Source organism: Ranitomeya imitator, chromosome 3 (assembly GCF_032444005.1).
Source record: "Ranitomeya imitator isolate aRanImi1 chromosome 3, aRanImi1.pri, whole genome shotgun sequence".
NCBI lineage: Eukaryota > Metazoa > Chordata > Amphibia > Anura > Dendrobatidae > Ranitomeya > Ranitomeya imitator.
This window is the reverse complement of record NC_091284.1, coordinates 255,032,275-255,052,100: the sequence shown is the minus strand read 5'-3', so window position 1 is coordinate 255,052,100 and position 19,826 is coordinate 255,032,275. Positions and strand designations below refer to the sequence as shown.

Here is a 19,826-nt window from a genome sequence, read left to right as displayed (position 1 = left end):
TGTCTCATCTGACCAGAGAACATTCTTCCAAAACGTTTTAGGCTTTTTCAGGTAAGTTTTGGCAAACTCCAGCCTGGCTTTTTTATGTCTTGGGGTAAGAAGTGGGGTCTTCCTGGGTCTCCTACCATACAGTCCCTTTTCATTCAGACGCCGACGGATAGTACGGGTTGACACTGTTGTACCCTCGGACTGCAGGGCAGCTTGAACTTGTTTAGATGTTAGTCGAGGTTCTTTATCCAACATCCGCACAATCTTGCATTGAAATCTCTTGTCAATTTTTCTTTTTCGTCCACCTCTAGGGAGGTTAGCCACAGTGCCATGGGCTTTAAACTTCTTGATGACACTGCGCATGGTAGACACAGGGACATTCATGTCTTTGGAGATGAACTTGTAGCCTTGAGATTGCTCATGCTTCCTCACAATTTGGTTTCTCAAGTCCTCAGGCAGTTCTTTGGTCTTCTTTCTTTTCTCCATGCTCAATGTGGTACACACAAGGACACAGGACAGAGGTTGAGTCAACTTTAATCCATGTCAACTAGCTGCAAGTGTGATTTAGTTATTGCCAACACCTGTTAGGTGCCACAGGTAAGTTACAGGTGCTGTTAATTACACAAATTAGAGAAGCATCACATGATTTTTCAAACAGTGCCAATACTTTTGTCCACCCCCTTTTTATGTTTGGTGTGGAATTATATCCAATTTGGCTTTATGACAATACTTTGTGTTTTTTCATTTAAGACAAATTAAATGAAGATAATAATACCAAATAATTTGTGCTTGCAATCATTTTCAGGAAGAAAATGAGTATTATCTGACAGAATTGCAGGTGTGTCAATACTTTTGGCCATGACTGTATAACGTTGTTAATGTATGACTGATTTGTGGCCAAACACACTACATCCTAGGTTCTTTTTTTACTGTATCTGTACTTATGCACTTTGTGGCCGTTTTCCTTTCCTCCCGTTTCAATTGTCTATTTATGTATTCATAGATGTTAATAAACAAATTGCATTTCTTTCAATACTTTTGGGCTATATGATTGTTTTTTGGTGTGTTCTTTTTGAGATTTATTAGTATTGACGATCAGTCCGTCATTTAGTCCTGCATTATGTACCATGATTTGCAATATGACATCCAAGTACTTGATATTATTTAAAATGGTACTATTTTCTATGTTGAGTTATACTTTCTTTGCTAAAACCTTATAAAGTTACATGTGGTTTAACCCCTTAGTGACAGAGCCAATTTGGTACTTAACCCCTTCATGACCCAGCCTATTTTGACCTTAATGACCTGGCCGTTTTTTGCAATTCTGACCAGTGTCCCTTTATGAGGTAATAACTCAGGAACGCTTCAACGGATCCTAGCGGTTCTGAGATTGTTTTTTCGTGACATATTGGGCTTCATGTTAGTGGTAAATTTAGGTCAATAAATTCTGCGTTTATTTGTGATAAAAACGGAAATTTGGCGAAAATTTTGAAAATTTCGCAATTTTCACATTTTGAATTTTTATTCTGTTAAACCAGAGAGTTATGTGACACAAAATAGTTAATAAATAACATTTCCCACATGTCTACTTTACACCAGCACAATTTTGGAAACAACATTTTTTTTTGCTAGGAAGTTATAAGAGTTAAAATTTGACCAGCGATTTCTCATTTTTACAACGAAATTTACAAAACCATTTTTTTTAGGGACCACCTCACATTTGAAGTCAGTTTGAGGGGTCTATATGGATGAAAATACCCAAAAGTGACACCATTCTAAAAAATGCACCCCTCAAGGTGCTCAAAACCACATTCAAGAAGTTTTTTAACCCTTCAGGTGCTTCACAGCAGCAGAAGCAACATGGAAGGAAAAAATGAACATTTAACTTTTTAGTCACAAAAATTATCTTTTAGCAACATTTTTTTTATTTTCCCAATGGTACAAGGAGAAACTGAACCACGAAAGTTGTTGTCCAATTTGTCCTGAGTACGCTGATACCTCATATGTGGGGGTAAACCACTGTTTGGGCGCACGGCAGGGCTTGGAAGGGAAGGAGCGCCATTTGACTTTTTGAATGAAAAATTGGCTCCACTCTTTAGCGGACACCATGTCACGTTTGGAGAGCCCCCGTGTGCCTAAAAATTGGAGCTCCCCCACACGTGACCCCATTTTGGAAACTAGACGCCCCAAGGAACTTATCTAGATGCATAGTGAGAACTTTGAACCCCCGGGGGCTTCACAAATTGATCCGTAAAAATGAAAAAGTACTTTTTTTTCACAAAAAAATTCTTTTAGCCTCAATTTTTTTCATTTTCACATGGGCAACAGGATAAAATGGATCCTAAAATTTGTTGGGCAATTTCTCATGAGTACACCGATACCTCACATGTGGAGGTAAACCACTGTTTGGGCACATGGTAAGGTTCGGAAGGGAAGGAGCGCCATTTGACTCTCTGAATGAAAAATTATCTCCATCGTTAGCGGACACCATGTCGTGTTTGGAGAGCCCCCGTGTGCCTAAACATTGGAGCTCCCCCACAAATGACCCCATTTTGGAAACTAGACCCCCCAAGGAACTTATCTAGATGCATATTGAGCACTTTAAACCCTCAGGTGCTTCACAAATTGATCTGTAAAAATGAAAAAGTACTTTTTTTTTCACAAAAAAATTCTTTTCGCCTCAGTTTTTCATTTTCACATGGGCAATAGGATAAAATGAATCCTAAAATTTGTTGGGCAATTTCTCCCGAGTACGCCGATACCTCATATGTGGGGGTAAACCACTGTTTGGGCACACGGCAGGGCTCGGAAGGGAAGGCACGCCATTTGACTTTTTGAATGGAAAATTAGCTCCAATTGTTAGCGGACACCATGTCGCGTTTAGAGAGCCCCTGTGTGCCTATGCATTGGAGCTCCCCCACAAGTGACCCCATTTTGGAAACTAGACCCCCCAAGGAACTTATCTAGATGCATATTGAGCACTTTAAACCCCCAGGTGCTTCACAGAAGTTTATAATGCAGAGCCATGAAAATAAAAAATAATTTTTCTTTCCTCAAAAATGATTTTTAGCCTGGAATTTCCTATTTTGCCAAGGGTAATAGGAGAAATTGGACCGCAAATGTTGTTGTCCAGTTTGTCCTGAGTACGCTGATACCCCATATGTGGGGGTAAACCACTGTTTGGGCGCACGGCAGGGCTCGGAAGGGAAGGCACGCCAATTGGCTTTTTAAATGGAAAATTAGCTCCAATCATTAGCGGACACCATGTCACGTTTGGAGAGCCCCTGTGTGCCTAAACATTGGAGATCCCCCACATATGACCCCATTTTGGAAACTAGACCCCCAAAGGAACTAATCTAGATGTGTGGTGAGGACTTTGAACTTCCAAGTGCTTCACAGAAGTTTATAACGCAGAGCCATGAAAATAAAATAAAAATTTTATTTTCTCTAAAATGATTTTTTAGCCTGCAATTTATTATTTTCCCAAGGGTAACAGGAGAAATTTGACCCCAAAAGTTGTTGTACAGTTTCTCCTGAGTACGCTGATACCCCATATGTGGGGGTAAACCACAGTTTGGGCACATGTCGGGGCTCGGAAGTCAAGTAGTGACATTTTGAAATGCAGACTTTGATGGAATGCTCTGCGGGCGTTACGTTGCGTTTGCAGAGCCCCTGATGTGGCTAAACAGTAGAAACCCCCCACAAGTGACCCCATTTTAGAAACTAGACCCCGAAAGGAACTTATCTAGATGTGAGGTGAGCACTTTGAACCCCCAAGTGCTTCACAGAAGTTTATAACACAGAGCAGTGAAAATAATAAATACGTTTTCTTTCCTCAAAAATAATTTTTTAGCCCAGAATTTTTTATTTTCCCAAGGGTTACAGGAGAAATTGGACCCCAAAAGTTGTTGTCCAGTTTCTCCTGAGTACGCTGATACCCCATATGTGGGGGTAAACCACTGTTTGGGCACACGTCGGGGCTCAGAAGGGAAGTAGTGACTTTTGAAATGCAGACTTTGATGGAATGGTCTGCGGGCGTCACGTTGCGTTTGCAGAGCCCCTGGTGTGCCTAAACAGTAGAAACCCCCCACAAGTGACCCCATTTTGGAAACTAGACCCCCCAAGGAACTTATCTAGATATGTGGTGAGCACTTTGAACCCCCAAGTGCTTCACAGACGTTTACAACGCAGAGCCGTGAAAATAAAAAATCATTTTTCTTTCCTCAAAAATGATGTTTTAGCAAGCAATTTTTTATTTTCTCAAGGGTAACAGGAGAAATTGGACCCCAGTAATTGTTGCCCAGTTTGTCCTGAGTACGCTGATACCCCATATGTGGGGGTAAACCACTGTTTGGGCACATGTCGGGGCTCGGAAGTCAAGTAGTGACGTTTTGAAATGCAGACTTTGATGGAATGGTCTGCGGGCGTCACGTTGCGTTTGCAGAGCCCCTGGTGTGCCTAAACAGTAGAAACCCCCCACAAGTGACCCCATTTTGGAAACTAGACCCCCCAAGGAACTTATCTAGATATGTGGTGAGCACTTTGAACCCCCAAGTGCTTCACAGACGTTTACAACGCAGAGCCGTGAAAATAAAAAATCATTTTACTTTCCTCAAAAATGATGTTTTAGCAAGCAATTTTTTATTTTCTCAAGGGTAACAGGAGAAATTGGACCCCAGTAATTGTTGCCCAGTTTGTCCTGAGTACACTGATACCCCATATGTGGGGGTAAACCACTGTTTGGGCACACGTCGGGGCTCGGAAGGGAAGGAGCACCATTTGACTTTTTGAATAAAAGATTGGCTGGAATCAATGGTGGCGCCATGTTGCGTTTGGAGACCCCCTGATGTGCCTAAACAGTGGAAACCCCTCAATTCTTACGCCAACACACCCCTAACCCTTATCCCAACTGTAGCCGTAACCCTAACCACAACCCTAACCGCAACACACCCCTAACCACAACCCTAACCCCAACACACCCCTAACCCTAACCACAACCCTAATTCCAACCCAACCCTAACCCTAAGGCTATGTACCCACGTTGAGGATTCGTGTGAGATTTTTCCGCACCATTTTTGAAAAATCCGCGGGTAAAAGGCACTGCGTTTTACCTGCGGATTTCACCTGCGGATTCCACCTGCGGATTCCTATTGAGGAATAGGTGTAAAACGCTGCGGAATCCGCACAAAGAATTGACATGCTGCGGAAAATACAACGCAGCGTTTCCGTGCGGTATTTTCCGCACCATGGGCACAGCGGATTTGGTTTTCCATAGGTTTACATGGTACTGTAAACCTGATGGAACACTGCTGCGGATCCGCAGCGGCCAATCCGCTGCGGATCCGCAGCCAAATCCGCACCGTGTGCACATAGCCTAATTCTAAAGGTATGTGCACACGCTTTGGAAAACGCTGCGGATCCGCAGCAGTTTCCCATGAGTTTACATTTCAATGTAAACCTATGGGAAACAAAAATCGCTGTACACATGCTGCGGAAAAACTGCACGGAAACGCAGCGGTTTACATTCCGCAGCATGTCACTTCTTTCTGCGGATTCCACAGCGGTTTTACAACTGCTCCAATAGAAAATCGCAGTTGTAAAACCGCAGTGAAATGCGCAGAAAAACCGCGGTAAATCTGCCATAAATCCGCAGCGGTTTAGCACTGCGGATTTATCAAATCCGCTGCAGAAAAATCCGCAGAGGACCAGAATACGTGTGCACATACCGAAACCCTAATCCTAACCCTAACCCTACCCCTAACCCTACCCCTACCCCTAACCCTAACCCTACCCCTAACCCTAACCCTAATCCTAACCCTAACCCTACCCCTAACCCTACCCCTACCCCTAACCCTAACCCTAACCCTAGTTCTAACTCCAACCTTAGTGAAAAAAAAAAAAAATTCTTTATTTTATTATTGTCCCTATCTATGGGGGACAAATGGGGGGGGTCATTTACTGTTTTTTTATTTTGACCACTGTGATAGATTATATCACAGTGATCAAAATTCACATTGGAACGAATCTGCCGGCCGGCAGATTCGGCGGGCGCACTGCGCATGCGCCCGCCATTTTGGAACATGGCGGCGCTCGGGGAAGAAGACTGACGGACCCCGCCAGGATCGGTAAGTATAAGGGGGGGAGATCAGGGCACAGGGGGGGGAGATCAGGGCACGGGGGGGCGTCGGAGCACGGGGGGGGAGGGATCGGAGCATGGGGGAGAGTGATCGGTGTGCGGGCGGGTGGATCGGTGTGCAGGGGGGGGGGGATCGGTGTGCAGGGGGGGTGGTTCGGAGCACGGGGGGGGATCGGAGTGCGGGGGGGTTTGATTGGAGCACGGGGGGGTGTGATTGGAGCACGGGGGGAGCGGACGGGGGAGCGGAGCACAGGACGGAGGGGAGCGGGCCACAGATCGGGGGGCTGGGGGGGCGATCGGAGGGGTGGGGTGGGGGCACATTAGTATTTCCAGCCATGGCCGATGATATTGCAGCATCGGCCATGGCTGGATTGTAATATTTCACCATTTTTTTAGGTGAAATATTACAAATCGCTCTGATTGGCAGTTTCACTTTCAACAGCCAATCAGAGCGATCGTAGCCACGAGGGGGTGAAGCCACCCCCCCTGGGCTAAACTACCACTCCCCCTGTCCCTGCAGATCGGGTGAAATGGGAGTTAACCCTTTCACCCGATCTGCAGGGACGCGATCTTTCTGTGACACAGCATATGCGTCACAGGTCGGATTGGCACCGACTTTCATGACGCATACGCTGTGTCACAGGTCGGGAAGGGGTTAATGACCAGGCCAATTTTTGCAATTCTGACCACTGTCACTTTATGAGGTTATAACTCTGGAACGCTTCAACGGATCCCGCTGATTCTGAGATTGTTTTTTCGTGACATATTGTACTTCATGTTAGTGGTAACATTTCTTCGATATTACTTGCGATTATTTATGAAAAAAACGGAAATATGGCGAAAATTTTTAAAATTTTGCAATTTTCAAACTTTGTATTTTTATGCCCTTAAATCAAAGAGATATGTCACGAAAAATAGTTAATAAATAACATTTCCCACATGTCTACTTTACATCAGCACAATTTTGGAAACAAAATTTTTTTTTGTTAGGGAGTTATAAGGGTTAAAAGTTGACCAGCAATTTCTCATTTTTACAACACCATTTTTTTTAGGGACCACATCACATTTGAAGTCATTTTGAGGGGTCTATATGATAGAAAATAATGAAGTGTGACACCATTCTAAAAACTACACCCCTCAAGGTTCTCAAAACCACATTCAAGAAGTTTATTAACCCTTTACGTGCTTCACAGGAACTGAAACAATGTGGAAGGAAAAAATGAACATTTAACTTTTTTTTGCAAACATCTTAATTCAGAACCATTTTTTTTATTTTCACAAGTGTAAAAACAGAAATGTAACCATAAATTTTGTTATGCAATTTCTCCTGAATACGCCAATACCCCATATGTGGGGGTAAACCACTTTTTGGGCGCACCGCAGAACTTAGAAGTGAAGGAGCGCCGTTTGACTTTTTCAATGCAGAATTGGCTGGAATTGAGATCGGACGCCATGTCACGTTTAGCGAGCCCCTGATGTGCCTAAACAGTGGAAACTCCCCACAAGTGACACCATTTTGGAAACTAGACCCCTTAAGGAACTTATCTAGATGTGTGGTGAGCACTTTGAACCCCCAAGTGCTTCACAGAAGTTTATAACGTAGAGCCGTGAAAACAAAAAATCGCTTTTATTTACACAAAAATGATCTTTTCGCCCACAAATTTTTATTTTCACAAGGGTAACAGGAGAAATTAGACCACTAAAGTTGTTGTGCAATTTCTCCTGAGTACGTCGATACCCAATATGTGGGGGTAAACCACTGTTTGGGCGCACCGCAGAGCTTGGAAAAGAAAGAGTGCCGTTTTACTTTTTCAATGTAGAATAGGCTGGAATTGAGATCGGACGCCATGTCGCGTTTGGAGAGCCCCTGATGTGCCTAAACAGTAGAAATCCCCCACAAGTGACCCCATTTTGGAAACTAGACCCCCCATGGAACTTATCTAGATGTGTGGCGAGAACCTTGAATGCCCAAGTGCTTCACAGAAGTTTATAATGCAGAGCCGTGAAAATAAAAAATATTTTTTTTTTCCACAAAAAAGATTTTTTAGCCCCCAAGTTTTTATTTTCACAAGGGTAACAAGAGAAATTGGACCCCAAAAGTTGTTGTCCAATTTGTCCTGAATATGCTGGTACCCCATATGTGGGGGTAAACCACTGTTTGGGCGCACGGCAGAGCTCAGAAGGGAGGGAGCACCATTTGACTTTTTGAGCGCAAAATTGGCTGTCGTGTTTGTAGACCCCCTGATGTACCTAAACAGTGGAAACCCCCCAATTCTAGCTCCAACCCTAACCCCAACACACCCCTAACCCTAATCCCAACCTGATCCATAATCCTAATCACTAACCCTAACCATAATCACAACCCTTACCCCGAAACAACCCTAATGTCAACCCTAACCATAACCCTAATCAAAACCCTAAATCCAACACACCCCTAATCCTAATCTCAACCCTAACCTCAAACCTAACCCTAATCCCAATACACCCCTAATCACAACCCTAACCTTAACCCTAATCCCAAACCTAACCCTAATCCCAAGCGTAACCCTAATGCCAACCCTAACCCTAATACCAACCCTAATCCAAACCCTAACCCTAATCCCAGCTCTAACCCTAACTTTAGCCCCAACCCTAGCCCTAACTTTAGCCCCAACCCTAACCCTAGCCCTAAGGCTACCTTCACACTTGCGTCGTTTGGCATTCCGTCGCAATCCGTCGTTTTGGACAAGAAACGGATCCTGCAAATGTGCCCGCAGGATGCGTTTTTTGCCCATAGACTTGTATTGCCGACGGATCGTGACGGATGGCCACACGTCGCGTCCGTCGTGCACTGGATCAGTTGTGTTTTGGCGGACCGTCGGCACAAAAAAACGTTCAATGAAACTTTTTGTACGTCGCATCCGCCATTTCTGACCGCGCATGCGTGGCCGTAACTCCGCCCCCTCCTCCCCAGGACATAGATTGGGCAGCGGATGCGTTGAAAAACTACAGCTGCTGCCCACGTTGTGCACAATTTTCACAACGTGCGTCGGTATGTCGGGCCGACGCATTGCGACGGCCCCGTACCGACGTAAGTGTGAAAGAAGCCTAACCCTAAATTTAGCCCCAACCCTAACCCTAAATTTAGCCCCAACCCTAGCAAAACCCTAACCCTAGCCCTAACCCTAGCCCTAACCCTAGCCCTAACCCTAACCCTACCCCTAATTTTAGCCCCAACTGCTGTTCTCCTGCCGGCCGGCAGATGGAGACAGATGGCAGGCGCACTGCGCATGCGCCCGCCATTTTCTTCTGCCGGCGGCCAGGAGGAGCAGCAAGAGGATCCAGGGACACAGGTGAGTATTGTAGGGTCCCCGAATCCCCCTATTTCTCTGTCCTCTGATGTGCGATCACATCAGAGGACAGAGAATTACACTTTACTTTTTTTTTTTTGCGGTCGCCGGTAAACAGTTAACTACCGGCGATCGCAAAACAGGGGTCGGTAAAACCGACCCCTATCATGCTCTTTGGGGTCTCGGCTACCCCCGGCAGCCGAGACCACAAAGATTCTCGCGGGGCCGGCCGGCGGGCGCACTGCGCATGCGCCCGCCATTTTGAAGATGGCGGCGCCCACCGGGAGACACGAGGAGCATCAGGGGAGATAGGTGAGTATTGGGGGGCTACCTGGGACCCCTTTTCTCTGTCCTCCGATGTGCGATCACATCGGAGGACAGAGAAATTAAAAAGAGATTGCGTTTTTTTTTTTTTTGCGATCGCCGGTAAACGGTTAATTACCGGCGATCGCAAATGCGGGGTGGGTTAAAACCCCCCCGAATCATGTTCTCTGGGGTCTCGGCTACCCCCGGCAGCCGAGACCCCGGAGAAAATCGGCCTCTGGGGGGCGCTATTCACTTTTTCCACAGCGCCGTTAATTAATGGCGCTGTGGTTTAAGTACCCTTAGCGGCCGCCGTTAAAAGGCGTATCGGCGGTCGCTAAGGGGTTAAAAGCATTTCTAGTGCATTTCCGCCCAGGTTAAAAGACCCCCTTTGACACCATCGATAGCAGACTGTAATCGCAGGTGCCAATAGTTTCCATGGTACCCTGGGCCTGGAGTCATCTTATGACACCAGGGTACAGTGACCAGCTAGATCCTGCTATAAGCAGGGTGCAACAGGTGAGTCAGTAAGACACTGACAGGTCTCGGGAACTGCAGTACACGAGTACAGGGAGACTAATTGAAAAAAGTAAAAAACAGTTGAAAAAGTAGAAAACACACAAAGAAAACAAACAGAAATCACGAAAACCTGGTTCACCACAAAAAAATTCACTGTTTGCATTAAAACAAAAATAATCACAAAAACCCTTTCACATGATTGGCATCACCGCACCCAAAACAACCTAAACTATACTTACACCACCAAAAAATTAATACAAAACACACCAAAAATGTTGCTCATTCAAAACCATGATGAAGAAGCTTGAAACTTTGAAACGCGTTGACCAATAAACCGCATCAATTGATCTTTGGATTCCTGTCTTGCTATCATCTATTGACAGCAGCACAGGTAAACCCATACCATGCCAATACCTTTGATTCCTTCCTCGTGGGTCTGCAGCAGCCCAAGTCTCTTTCAGTGGTTGTGTGCATACAACCTTATCAGGTGAGCACAATAGTGGGTATTCTCCTCTACACTATCTATACAGACAAGACCCTATTTTGCTTTTACTCCTTTCAGGTTTATACATTTTCTGCTTTTTCATGTGAAACACAGAATATTAAATAAAAAGCGATCAAAAAGTCATATGTAAAAACAACATAAAAGAAGACATGAAGACATTAGAGGGAAAACAAGGGTCTATGAGATACTGTATGCACATACCCTAAATCTTGTTTTTAAAAAATAATTTTCACAAATAAAGGAAACTGTTATTAAAAACATTTTTTTCTATCCAAGCCAACTACCGTAATTTAAAAATGTAATTACAGGAACATATATAGGGCCAGATTCATCAGGGCTTTTGTGACAGTTTTCTAGCATAGAAAGCTTTAAAAAGTGGCCTAATTTTGGCCCAACTGATGACTGCACTAAAATTTTGTGACTTTTGGATTTCTCACAACATTTTTGCCCTACTCGGACAAAGTGGGTGGAGACGAGGAGTGGGGACCGTCACTCTAAAATTCATGACAGTGTTCCCTATGCAACAAATCTTACCTCCAGCAGGGACTGGAGTAGGATTTGTGGTGAGGCACACACGGAGTGCACGCCACTCATTTGGCTCTCCTCATTCTTTTTTAACCTAATCTGGCGAATGAAACAAATAACATTTATTAATTTTGTATGAAGCATAAAATGAAATTAATGTAACAATGACATCTCCAGGTTACAAGGATGAAATACAGTGAAATCCAGTCAAATCATAGGAAGAGAAGTATGAATCAACATGCTCAGCTAATTGACAAGGCATATGTGCAGATGTTCAGCAGAGTTAGCAGCCCATGATTCCCAACCTTCTTACCATGAGAGAACCCCTGGAGGTTTGGGGAACCTTTTCTACAATGGATTAGTCATTATCACACTGGGGACACAGAACCCCATTGCATGGAGAACACGTGCCATAGTTCCTTAGATCCTAGGCTTAAGGCCTATTTAGATGGGCTAGTAATCGGAAACGAGTCATGCTCGATTATTGGTCTATTTAAACAGGTGGACAATCACCCGGCAAATTGACAAATGAGAAAAACACTCATTCATAGGGTTCAATGATTTTTAATTAGACTTAAAATACCATTGCTCTTGATAGCACATCGTCCCGACAGTCCCAGAATTCTCAAAGATGGAGCAGACTATAGAGTGACTCCGAACTCTGCACAGCCCCCACAGCGCTATTGTATATTCAGACACTTAGCCAATATCAGGGGCAGGTAGAAACCATGCAGGGAACTCGCCATACCTGACAGTCTCAGAATTCTCTAAGATGGACACAGTCCCCGACAGAGCTGTTCTATAGTCGGACACTTAGCCAATGTCAGGGGAATTGCTAGGGTCTATAAAGATCAGGAAAACTAGACACAATACTACAACACCATGACTTAACAATCAATGTAAGGCATCTCTCTATTTTTTTTTTTTCACATAGGCCTAATTTTTCCTTATCTTGCTCATTGCGGTTCTTTGGTTATGTTTTTCATTCCTTTTATCGGTATTTATTTTTGTAAGGTAGACTTGTGTAATACTGAGAAAACTGTGAACAGAAGACACATATTCCTTTCTCACTCAGTAGTTGATTTGTTTTAACAGCATGCACCATAGAAAGTGCATTTACGATTCACTGCGGTGTATCTCCACAAGAGGACAAACAACGCTAGACAGAAAATTGCAGTTTTTTTTAGTTTTTTTCTGTTTTTTAGGGTTTATCCTGAACCTTGAGCATAACACACTTTATATACCACAGAACAACACATCTTCAGATATTCTTTTATGAACTCAGCAACTGCTAATTCCCCCCAGACAATTAAAAGACTGGAAGAACTCAGTCAGACGTCAATGTTTAACGCATGTGTTCTATCAATGATTTTCATGGACAGATCACGTACACGTCTATGGGGCTATTCACATGTCGTTTTTTTTGTGGACCGTGTATTCATGCAAAAATTAAAGAGACTTGTCAGTTTTTTACCTGCATCACTAATGAAAAGTATCAATACAACTCTATGAGTGCTCAGTCCACATTGCTAGGATAGGAGAATCTTGACGGTAAAGACGGACACACTGACCAAACATTTATAAAACTTGTATCAAAAATACCGATGACACTAGTACTATTTTATTTTGTACATGAACAAACACAGACATCTGAATGATGCTATGCTATTTTTGATCAAAAACAGTGTTACTAAGAACTCTGTGTTATTTAAATGCACTTTTGCTTTTTACTTATTTAGTTACAGCAGGTTTTATGTTTATTTTGCTTCTCGTAGGTTTTGTATGCTTTATTGCCAGCTGACTAGCGGTGGTCACCGCGTTGCTGCATGACACGTGGACACTCCACTTCTACTGGCTATTTAAAGGCACTGGTTAAACCGGCCTGGACTCGTTGCCTCCACAGTGATATACTCCGGATATAGATGCTTGACACAACAAATTAACTCCTCTACTGCCACCACATATTCATTCCCTACTTGGCAGCATGTAACTGAAGAAGGCCACCTGTGACCGAAACGTTTTTGTTGTGTCTTACTACTTCTACTTCGTTAAAAACTACCAAAGAACTTCATCATAAGTTGAGTGCCAGGTTTTATTCTTCTATTGGTACACGGTGTGGAAACCAACCTTGGCACCTATTCTAGATGTGCATACGATGCCTATTATATATTTATTGCCAATGTGAGCATGCGTTTATGTGCTGCATGTATACCAACTTAAACTAAGCTCAACTTTTGTGGTTTTTTTTTAATATGTTAAGTTTTGTTGTATATTTGCTAAGGCACAGAGAGTCAATTCTTTCAGTGCTTTTGCAGCAGTTTTCACATACTCAAATAAATGGGTGACAAAAACCTGCAAAAATGCTACAAAAATGTGTTTATTGAACACAGCAGATTCTTGCTAGCACTCTATATATAAAAAAAAAAAAAAAACTGGCGGATAGCTTCCTGAAGTGGCTTTTTGACGCATGAAAAAAACGCTGCAAAAAAACAAACAAAAAAACAAACAACGGCAAACAGCATCTTTTTCATAAAATGAACATAATGCACAGCCATGTCAAAATGGCATTGCTGTGCACATGTTCAGCCTTTTGTCACTTCTTGTAACTGCTTCAGGGTTTCAGAACCTCTAAAGTGGTTAAAAGAAGTGACATGCTCATTAATCAGCACCTTTCGCTGGGATGCAGACTGTACTCTATACTTCAACGTCAAAAACGGTGGCGGCAAAACCATCGACTTCAGGAAGATATCTGCTAGTGTTTTTCTGAAGCTGCGGCGCCTGATAAAATATGGCAACTGTGCTGGCATCAAAAAGATGCTGTGTGCACATATCCTTCCAGTTAACACACCGGTACCTGCTGGGAATCTACTAGGCACAAGGGTTTTTGCTTTGAACGTAGCACTTTTTCCTTTTATATATAAGAAACCTATATGAGAATATATAAAAGAAAAGCCGAGCAGTGCTATGACTGGATGCTATGGGTAACAAAGCCAGTTTTAATTTTCGACAGTTGTCATAAATATGCCCCAATGGCTTCTTAAATGATGCGGCTTTTCCTGCCCCTAGTTATCAACAGTTACTGTCAGGTGAAGACGACTCTAGCTGTACATTTCTGCTGGGGTGGCCTAATCAGTAGACAAAAATGGTTGGGTTAGAGCAGAAGGACCACACATGAGCACAGATTTGTGTCATGGGATACATGATCAATTAAATTATGAAAATGCAAGCCTCCCAAGTATTTGCATCCCCATTGGCAACACATTTATATCCTTAACCTCAAAATACCTACTCTAGGATGATTGTAATGTATGCGAACACACTGTTTGCCCACCAAAGATTAGCATGAGTGTATATAGAGAAAAGGAAAACTGAAGATAATAAAAAAAAGTTTGTAAAATAAAAACTATAATTTATTGTACAATTGTAGAACACTTCATCTCACCTGGCTCTTCCAACCACTACGGTTTGTGCCCATGGCTGCATTATTTCCATAAAAGATGCATGGTCAAAGAATCCTTTTAACCACTGTCCTTTCTGACCTACAGAAACAAGAAAATTATGTTTTTGTTTCATTGTACGACATTTTTCTGAATTTATTAAATCATTATTACCGTATTCTTTCTTCTATTAGAAGCAGTTGTAGGTAAAGACATTTGGTTTATAACATCATGGTAATGCAACTGGAAAAATACTCAATTACACAATTCACAACATAACATTGAAACATAGTTACTAAGTTTGAGTCCCTATGTTGTTTTAGACTGTGTTGACATGTGCCATTTCTGTCCTGCTTTTTATGTTGGTTGTCAGTTGGCTCTAAGTGATATGGCCTCCACTGCTATCTACCTATGTGACTCAATAGATAACTCAGTAAAAATGTAATATAGCAAAGTACAATTTGCCATTCTCTTATAGTAGGTAAACTTTCAGCAGATTCTATTGAAGAAAATATTACATACATAGGTTTTTACATTCTTTGGAATACATTAGAATTATTACAATATCTAAAAGGCAGAACGCACATGGCAGATTAGTATTTGGTATAGTAAGGAAGGATGAAAGGCCTAGAAGAGATCTGTACATGCAATAAAAGTTCTCATAACTGCAAATATCAATAATTAAGAATATAGTACTATAAAACTAGGCACCCACATAAAATAACTGTCCAGCAAACCTGACATTTTCATTGAGCTGTACTGACAAGCTTACGTATATGGGGCTTCTTGACTCTTCCCTTTATGGCAGATGAGAGTGGGATTCCAACAGTCCCACTAAGGGTACTTTCACACTAGCGTTTTTTTAAATCCGTCACAATGCGTCGTTTTGCAGAAAAAAACGCATCCTGCAAAAGTGCTTGCAGGATGCGTTTTTTCCCCATAGACTTCTATTGACGACGCATTTGCGACGGATTGCCACACTTCGCATCCGTCGCAAGACGGATGCGTCGTGCTTTGGCGGACCGTCGGGAGAAAAAAACGCTACATGTAACGTTTTTTCTCCTGACGGACCGCTTTTTCCGACCGCGCATGCGTGGCCGGAACTCCGCCCCCACCTCCCCGCACCTCACAATGGGGCAGCGGATGCGCCAGAAAAATGCATCCGCTGCACCCATTGTGCAATACAGCAAACGCTAGCGTCGGAATCTCTCCCCGACGCATTGCGACGGGAAGATTCCGACGCTAGTGTGAAAGAAGCCTAAGCGGATAGCAATCATGTGCATTACAGCTGAAGAGGACAAAGGTGGACAATTTAGAGGAAGCATTTGTGCCTTTAAAGAGAACAGGTCAGCAGTATTTTATTACCTACAGAGCCATATTGGCATGGTCATACTGATTAAAATGATACATCAAGTGAAGAAATCGGTTTTGTATATTTTCTTTAATCTTTTTTGAAGTTTCCTTGTATTCATGTCTTTGTGCATCGGGGTGGGCCTGTGGGCAGGGTCTTCAAATTTGTGCCATCCCCTCCGCTGTCTTTTCTTCTAGATCTAAAATTTTGCACCGGCACAGTCCTAGCCGCGAGCAGCGCTTGCGCAGATTGAGCTCTTGGAAGTCTTCAGGAATATGGTGCTAGTTGCTGCGCTTGTGTAGATTCCTCAGTGCCACAAGCGCCATTTTACTGAAGCCCACCATTTGATAAATCTGAGCAAACACCTCCAGCAGCTAGGACTAGTGGAGTGCTTCAGTAAAATGACACCAGCTGCACTGAGCAATCTACGCATGCGCAGCTGCTGGCGCTATTTTCCTGAAGACTTCCAAAAGCTCAAACTGTGCAAGTGCCACTCGCGGCTAGGACGGTGTTGGCACAAAAATTTAAACAAAGAAGAAAAGACACTCCAATACAGGGGAGGGGATGGAACAAAGCTGAAGACCATGTTAACAGTCACGCCCCGATGCATGAAGAGATGAATTCAAGGAAACATCAAACAAGGATTAAAGACAATCTACAAAATGTAGATCAGTATGACAGCGCCAATATGGCCTTTCTGTACTTTACATAGTAAAATGCTGCTGAAAGGTTCTCTTTAAAGAGAATGTGACAGTAGATTGATGCTCAGTTTATAATTTGCTCTGAATTGCTGCTACACTGTCAGAGAAACCATACTTTCCAATGCTTAGCTGTGGGCTATGTGTCTTGGAGGACTAGTAAGAGGCAGTTGTCCAGCAGGTTCTTCCTATCCCACTCCCTTACACTGACTGGTCTATCATTAAACTCACATAGGAGGACCGGTCAGTCATGGAGAGCAGGTGTGGAGAAGTCCGAAATGCAAGATCCCAACCAGGTTTTCAAAGTACTGTATATACTTGAGTATAAGCCGAGATTTTCAGCCCCAAAAATGGGCTGAAAGTGCCCCTCTCGGCTTATACTCGAGTCATGGTCGGCAGGTGAGGGGGAGCGACGACTGTAGCATACTCACCTGCTCCTGGCGTGGTCCCTGCATGTCTCATGGTCTCCGGCGCCGGCAGATTCTTCCCCTCTTCAGCGGTCACGTGGTACCGCTCATTAAAGTAATGAATATGGACTCCACTCCCATAGGGGTGGAGCCGTATATCATTACTGTAATGAGCGGTACCAGTGACTGCTGACCAGAGGAAGAGCTGCGGGCTCTGGAGACCATATGTCCGGGAGAAGCTGCCAGGGACCGCGCCGGGAGCAGGTGAGTATTTCATATTCACTTTTCCTCGTTCCACCGACGCTCTGTCCTTTGCAGTGACTGTTCAGGTCAGAGGGCGCAATGACGTATTAGTGTGCGTGCTGCCCTCTGCCTGAACAGTCAGTACGGAGAGACGGAACCCTGAGGAGCATCGGGCAGCGACGAGAGGTGAGCATGTCATTTTTTTTTATTGCAGCAGCATTATATGTGGCACATTGTTATATGGAGCATCTATAGGACCATAAAGAACTGCATGGAGCATTACATGTGGCACATTGTTATATGGAGAATCTATGGAGCCATAATGAACTGCATGGAGCATTAAATGTGGCACATTGTTATATGGAGAATGTATGGGGCCATAATGAACTGCATGGAGCATTATATGTGGCACATTGTTATATGGAGAATCTATGGGGCCATAATGAACTGCATGGAGCATTACATGTGGCACATTGTTATATGGCGCATCTATGGGGCCATAATGAACTGCATGGAGCATTACACGTGGCACATTGTTATATGGCGCATCTATGGGGCCATAATGAACTGCATGGAGCATTACACTTGGCACATTGTTATATGGAGCATCTTATGGGGCCATAATGAACTGCATGGAGCATTACATGTGGCACATTGTTATATGGCGCATCTATGGGGCCATAATGAACTGCATGGAGCATTACACGTGGCACATTGTTATATGGAGCATCTATGGGGCCATAATGAACTGCATGGAACATTACATGTAGCACATTTTTATATGGAGCATCTTATGGGGCCATAATGAACTGTATGGAGCATTACATGTGGTACATTGTTATATGGAGCATCTTATGGGGCCATAATGAACTGCATGGAGCATTATATGTGGCACATTTTTATATGGAGCATCTTATGGGGCCATAATCAGCATTTGTGCTGCATTATATGGGCAAAATATCCATATGGAGCATCTTATGGGGCCATAATCAGCATTTGTGCAGCATTATATGGGGCATATTTTAATATGGAGCATCTTATGGGGCCCCATCATAAGTTTTATGGAGCATTATATGGGGCGTATTTTGCATGGAGCATCTAATGGGGCCCATCATGAACTGTATGGAACATCTTACGGGGCTCATCATGAACTGTATGGAGCATTATATGGGGTTCCTGATTCAATATGGATATTCAAAAACACAACCTACTGATGTCTCAATTAATTTTACTTTTATTGGCATCTATTTTTATTTTTGACATTTACCGGTAGCTGCTGCATTTTCCACCCTAGGCTTATACTCGAGTCAATAAGTTTTCCCAGTTTTTTGCTGCAAAATTAGGGGGTCGGCTTATAATCGGGTCAGCTTATACTCGAGTATATACGGTATGTTTTCTCTGAAATGCCACAGTAAAACACACATGGCTATAATAAAATGCAGCCAGTGATTTATTCATGATTCATTTGGATCGGGCAGCATGAATCTTCTTTTCAGACCCCCATTAAAATTTCTGATAACAGTTGGAAAAATGAAGACAAACAAAAAAGAATCATAAATGATCAATGACGAAGCTAAAAACAACAATTCTAGATGGGGAGTACCAAAGCTTGAGCCCACTCAATCACCATGATGAAACGGTACATGTGAGTACCATATCTACCACTGGCATTTCATGTACTATAACGTTAGGCTGCCGGTAGGGGTGATATCATAGAAGGTGGCTCCATCACATCTGTAAATGCGCAAATAATTATTTTATATAATTGTAATGATACATATTTTAATAGAGGCTTATTGGATATTTACTGATATTTTATAAAAAAAAACTACAAACATTCCCTTACAGACATTTAGAATTTTTCTTTGAAGGTAAATGAAATAATAACTAATATTAACCTTTCATATTCATTTGCACTATAGTTCATTAAGAAGGAAAATCATACTACAATTAACAAAATCTTTTTTTTTTCTTCCAAGTTGGAAAAAGACTTGTGCCAAACTCTAAGCAATCAGCCATGTGTCCCAGAGATGCCTGAGTCAGCATGAGCGCAGTATGGAAAGTGCGCCATAATGATTAATGTTTGATAGTTTCCATCTTATTCCTTGCGTCGGACACTTTAAACAAGCTAAAGCACGGCAAACAGTCAGCGCAGAAAACAGATTCATTTGAACCCCAACCTCTGAAATCATAAGCCCAAAACCAATTAAAACAATGTCTCCAAGTGCTGTAACCTTTCCTGACTTAAAGTGGCAGGCAAGAGTGTTTTATCATGGAGAAAAAAGCCTTGTAATTACTATGTTCTACATTGCAGGCTTCTTGGCCCCAATGTACAGTGTGAGCATCCATTCAGACCTATCTTCCAATCATGAGCCTGAGCTGCTG

General features: G+C 43.0%; 1 protein-coding gene across 2 annotated transcripts in view; it reads right to left on the bottom strand.

Annotated features, from left to right (window-relative positions):
* The window catches only part of ACACA (acetyl-CoA carboxylase alpha), a 575,142-nt gene that overhangs the window by 126,682 nt on the left and 428,634 nt on the right, over positions 1-19,826 (bottom strand). For both annotated transcript variants that reach the window (XM_069756397.1, XM_069756396.1), the window contains exon 48: positions 14,748-14,844. In XM_069756397.1, the coding sequence (XP_069612498.1) occupies positions 14,748-14,844 (97 nt within the window). The remainder of the gene's footprint in view (positions 1-14,747; positions 14,845-19,826) is intronic.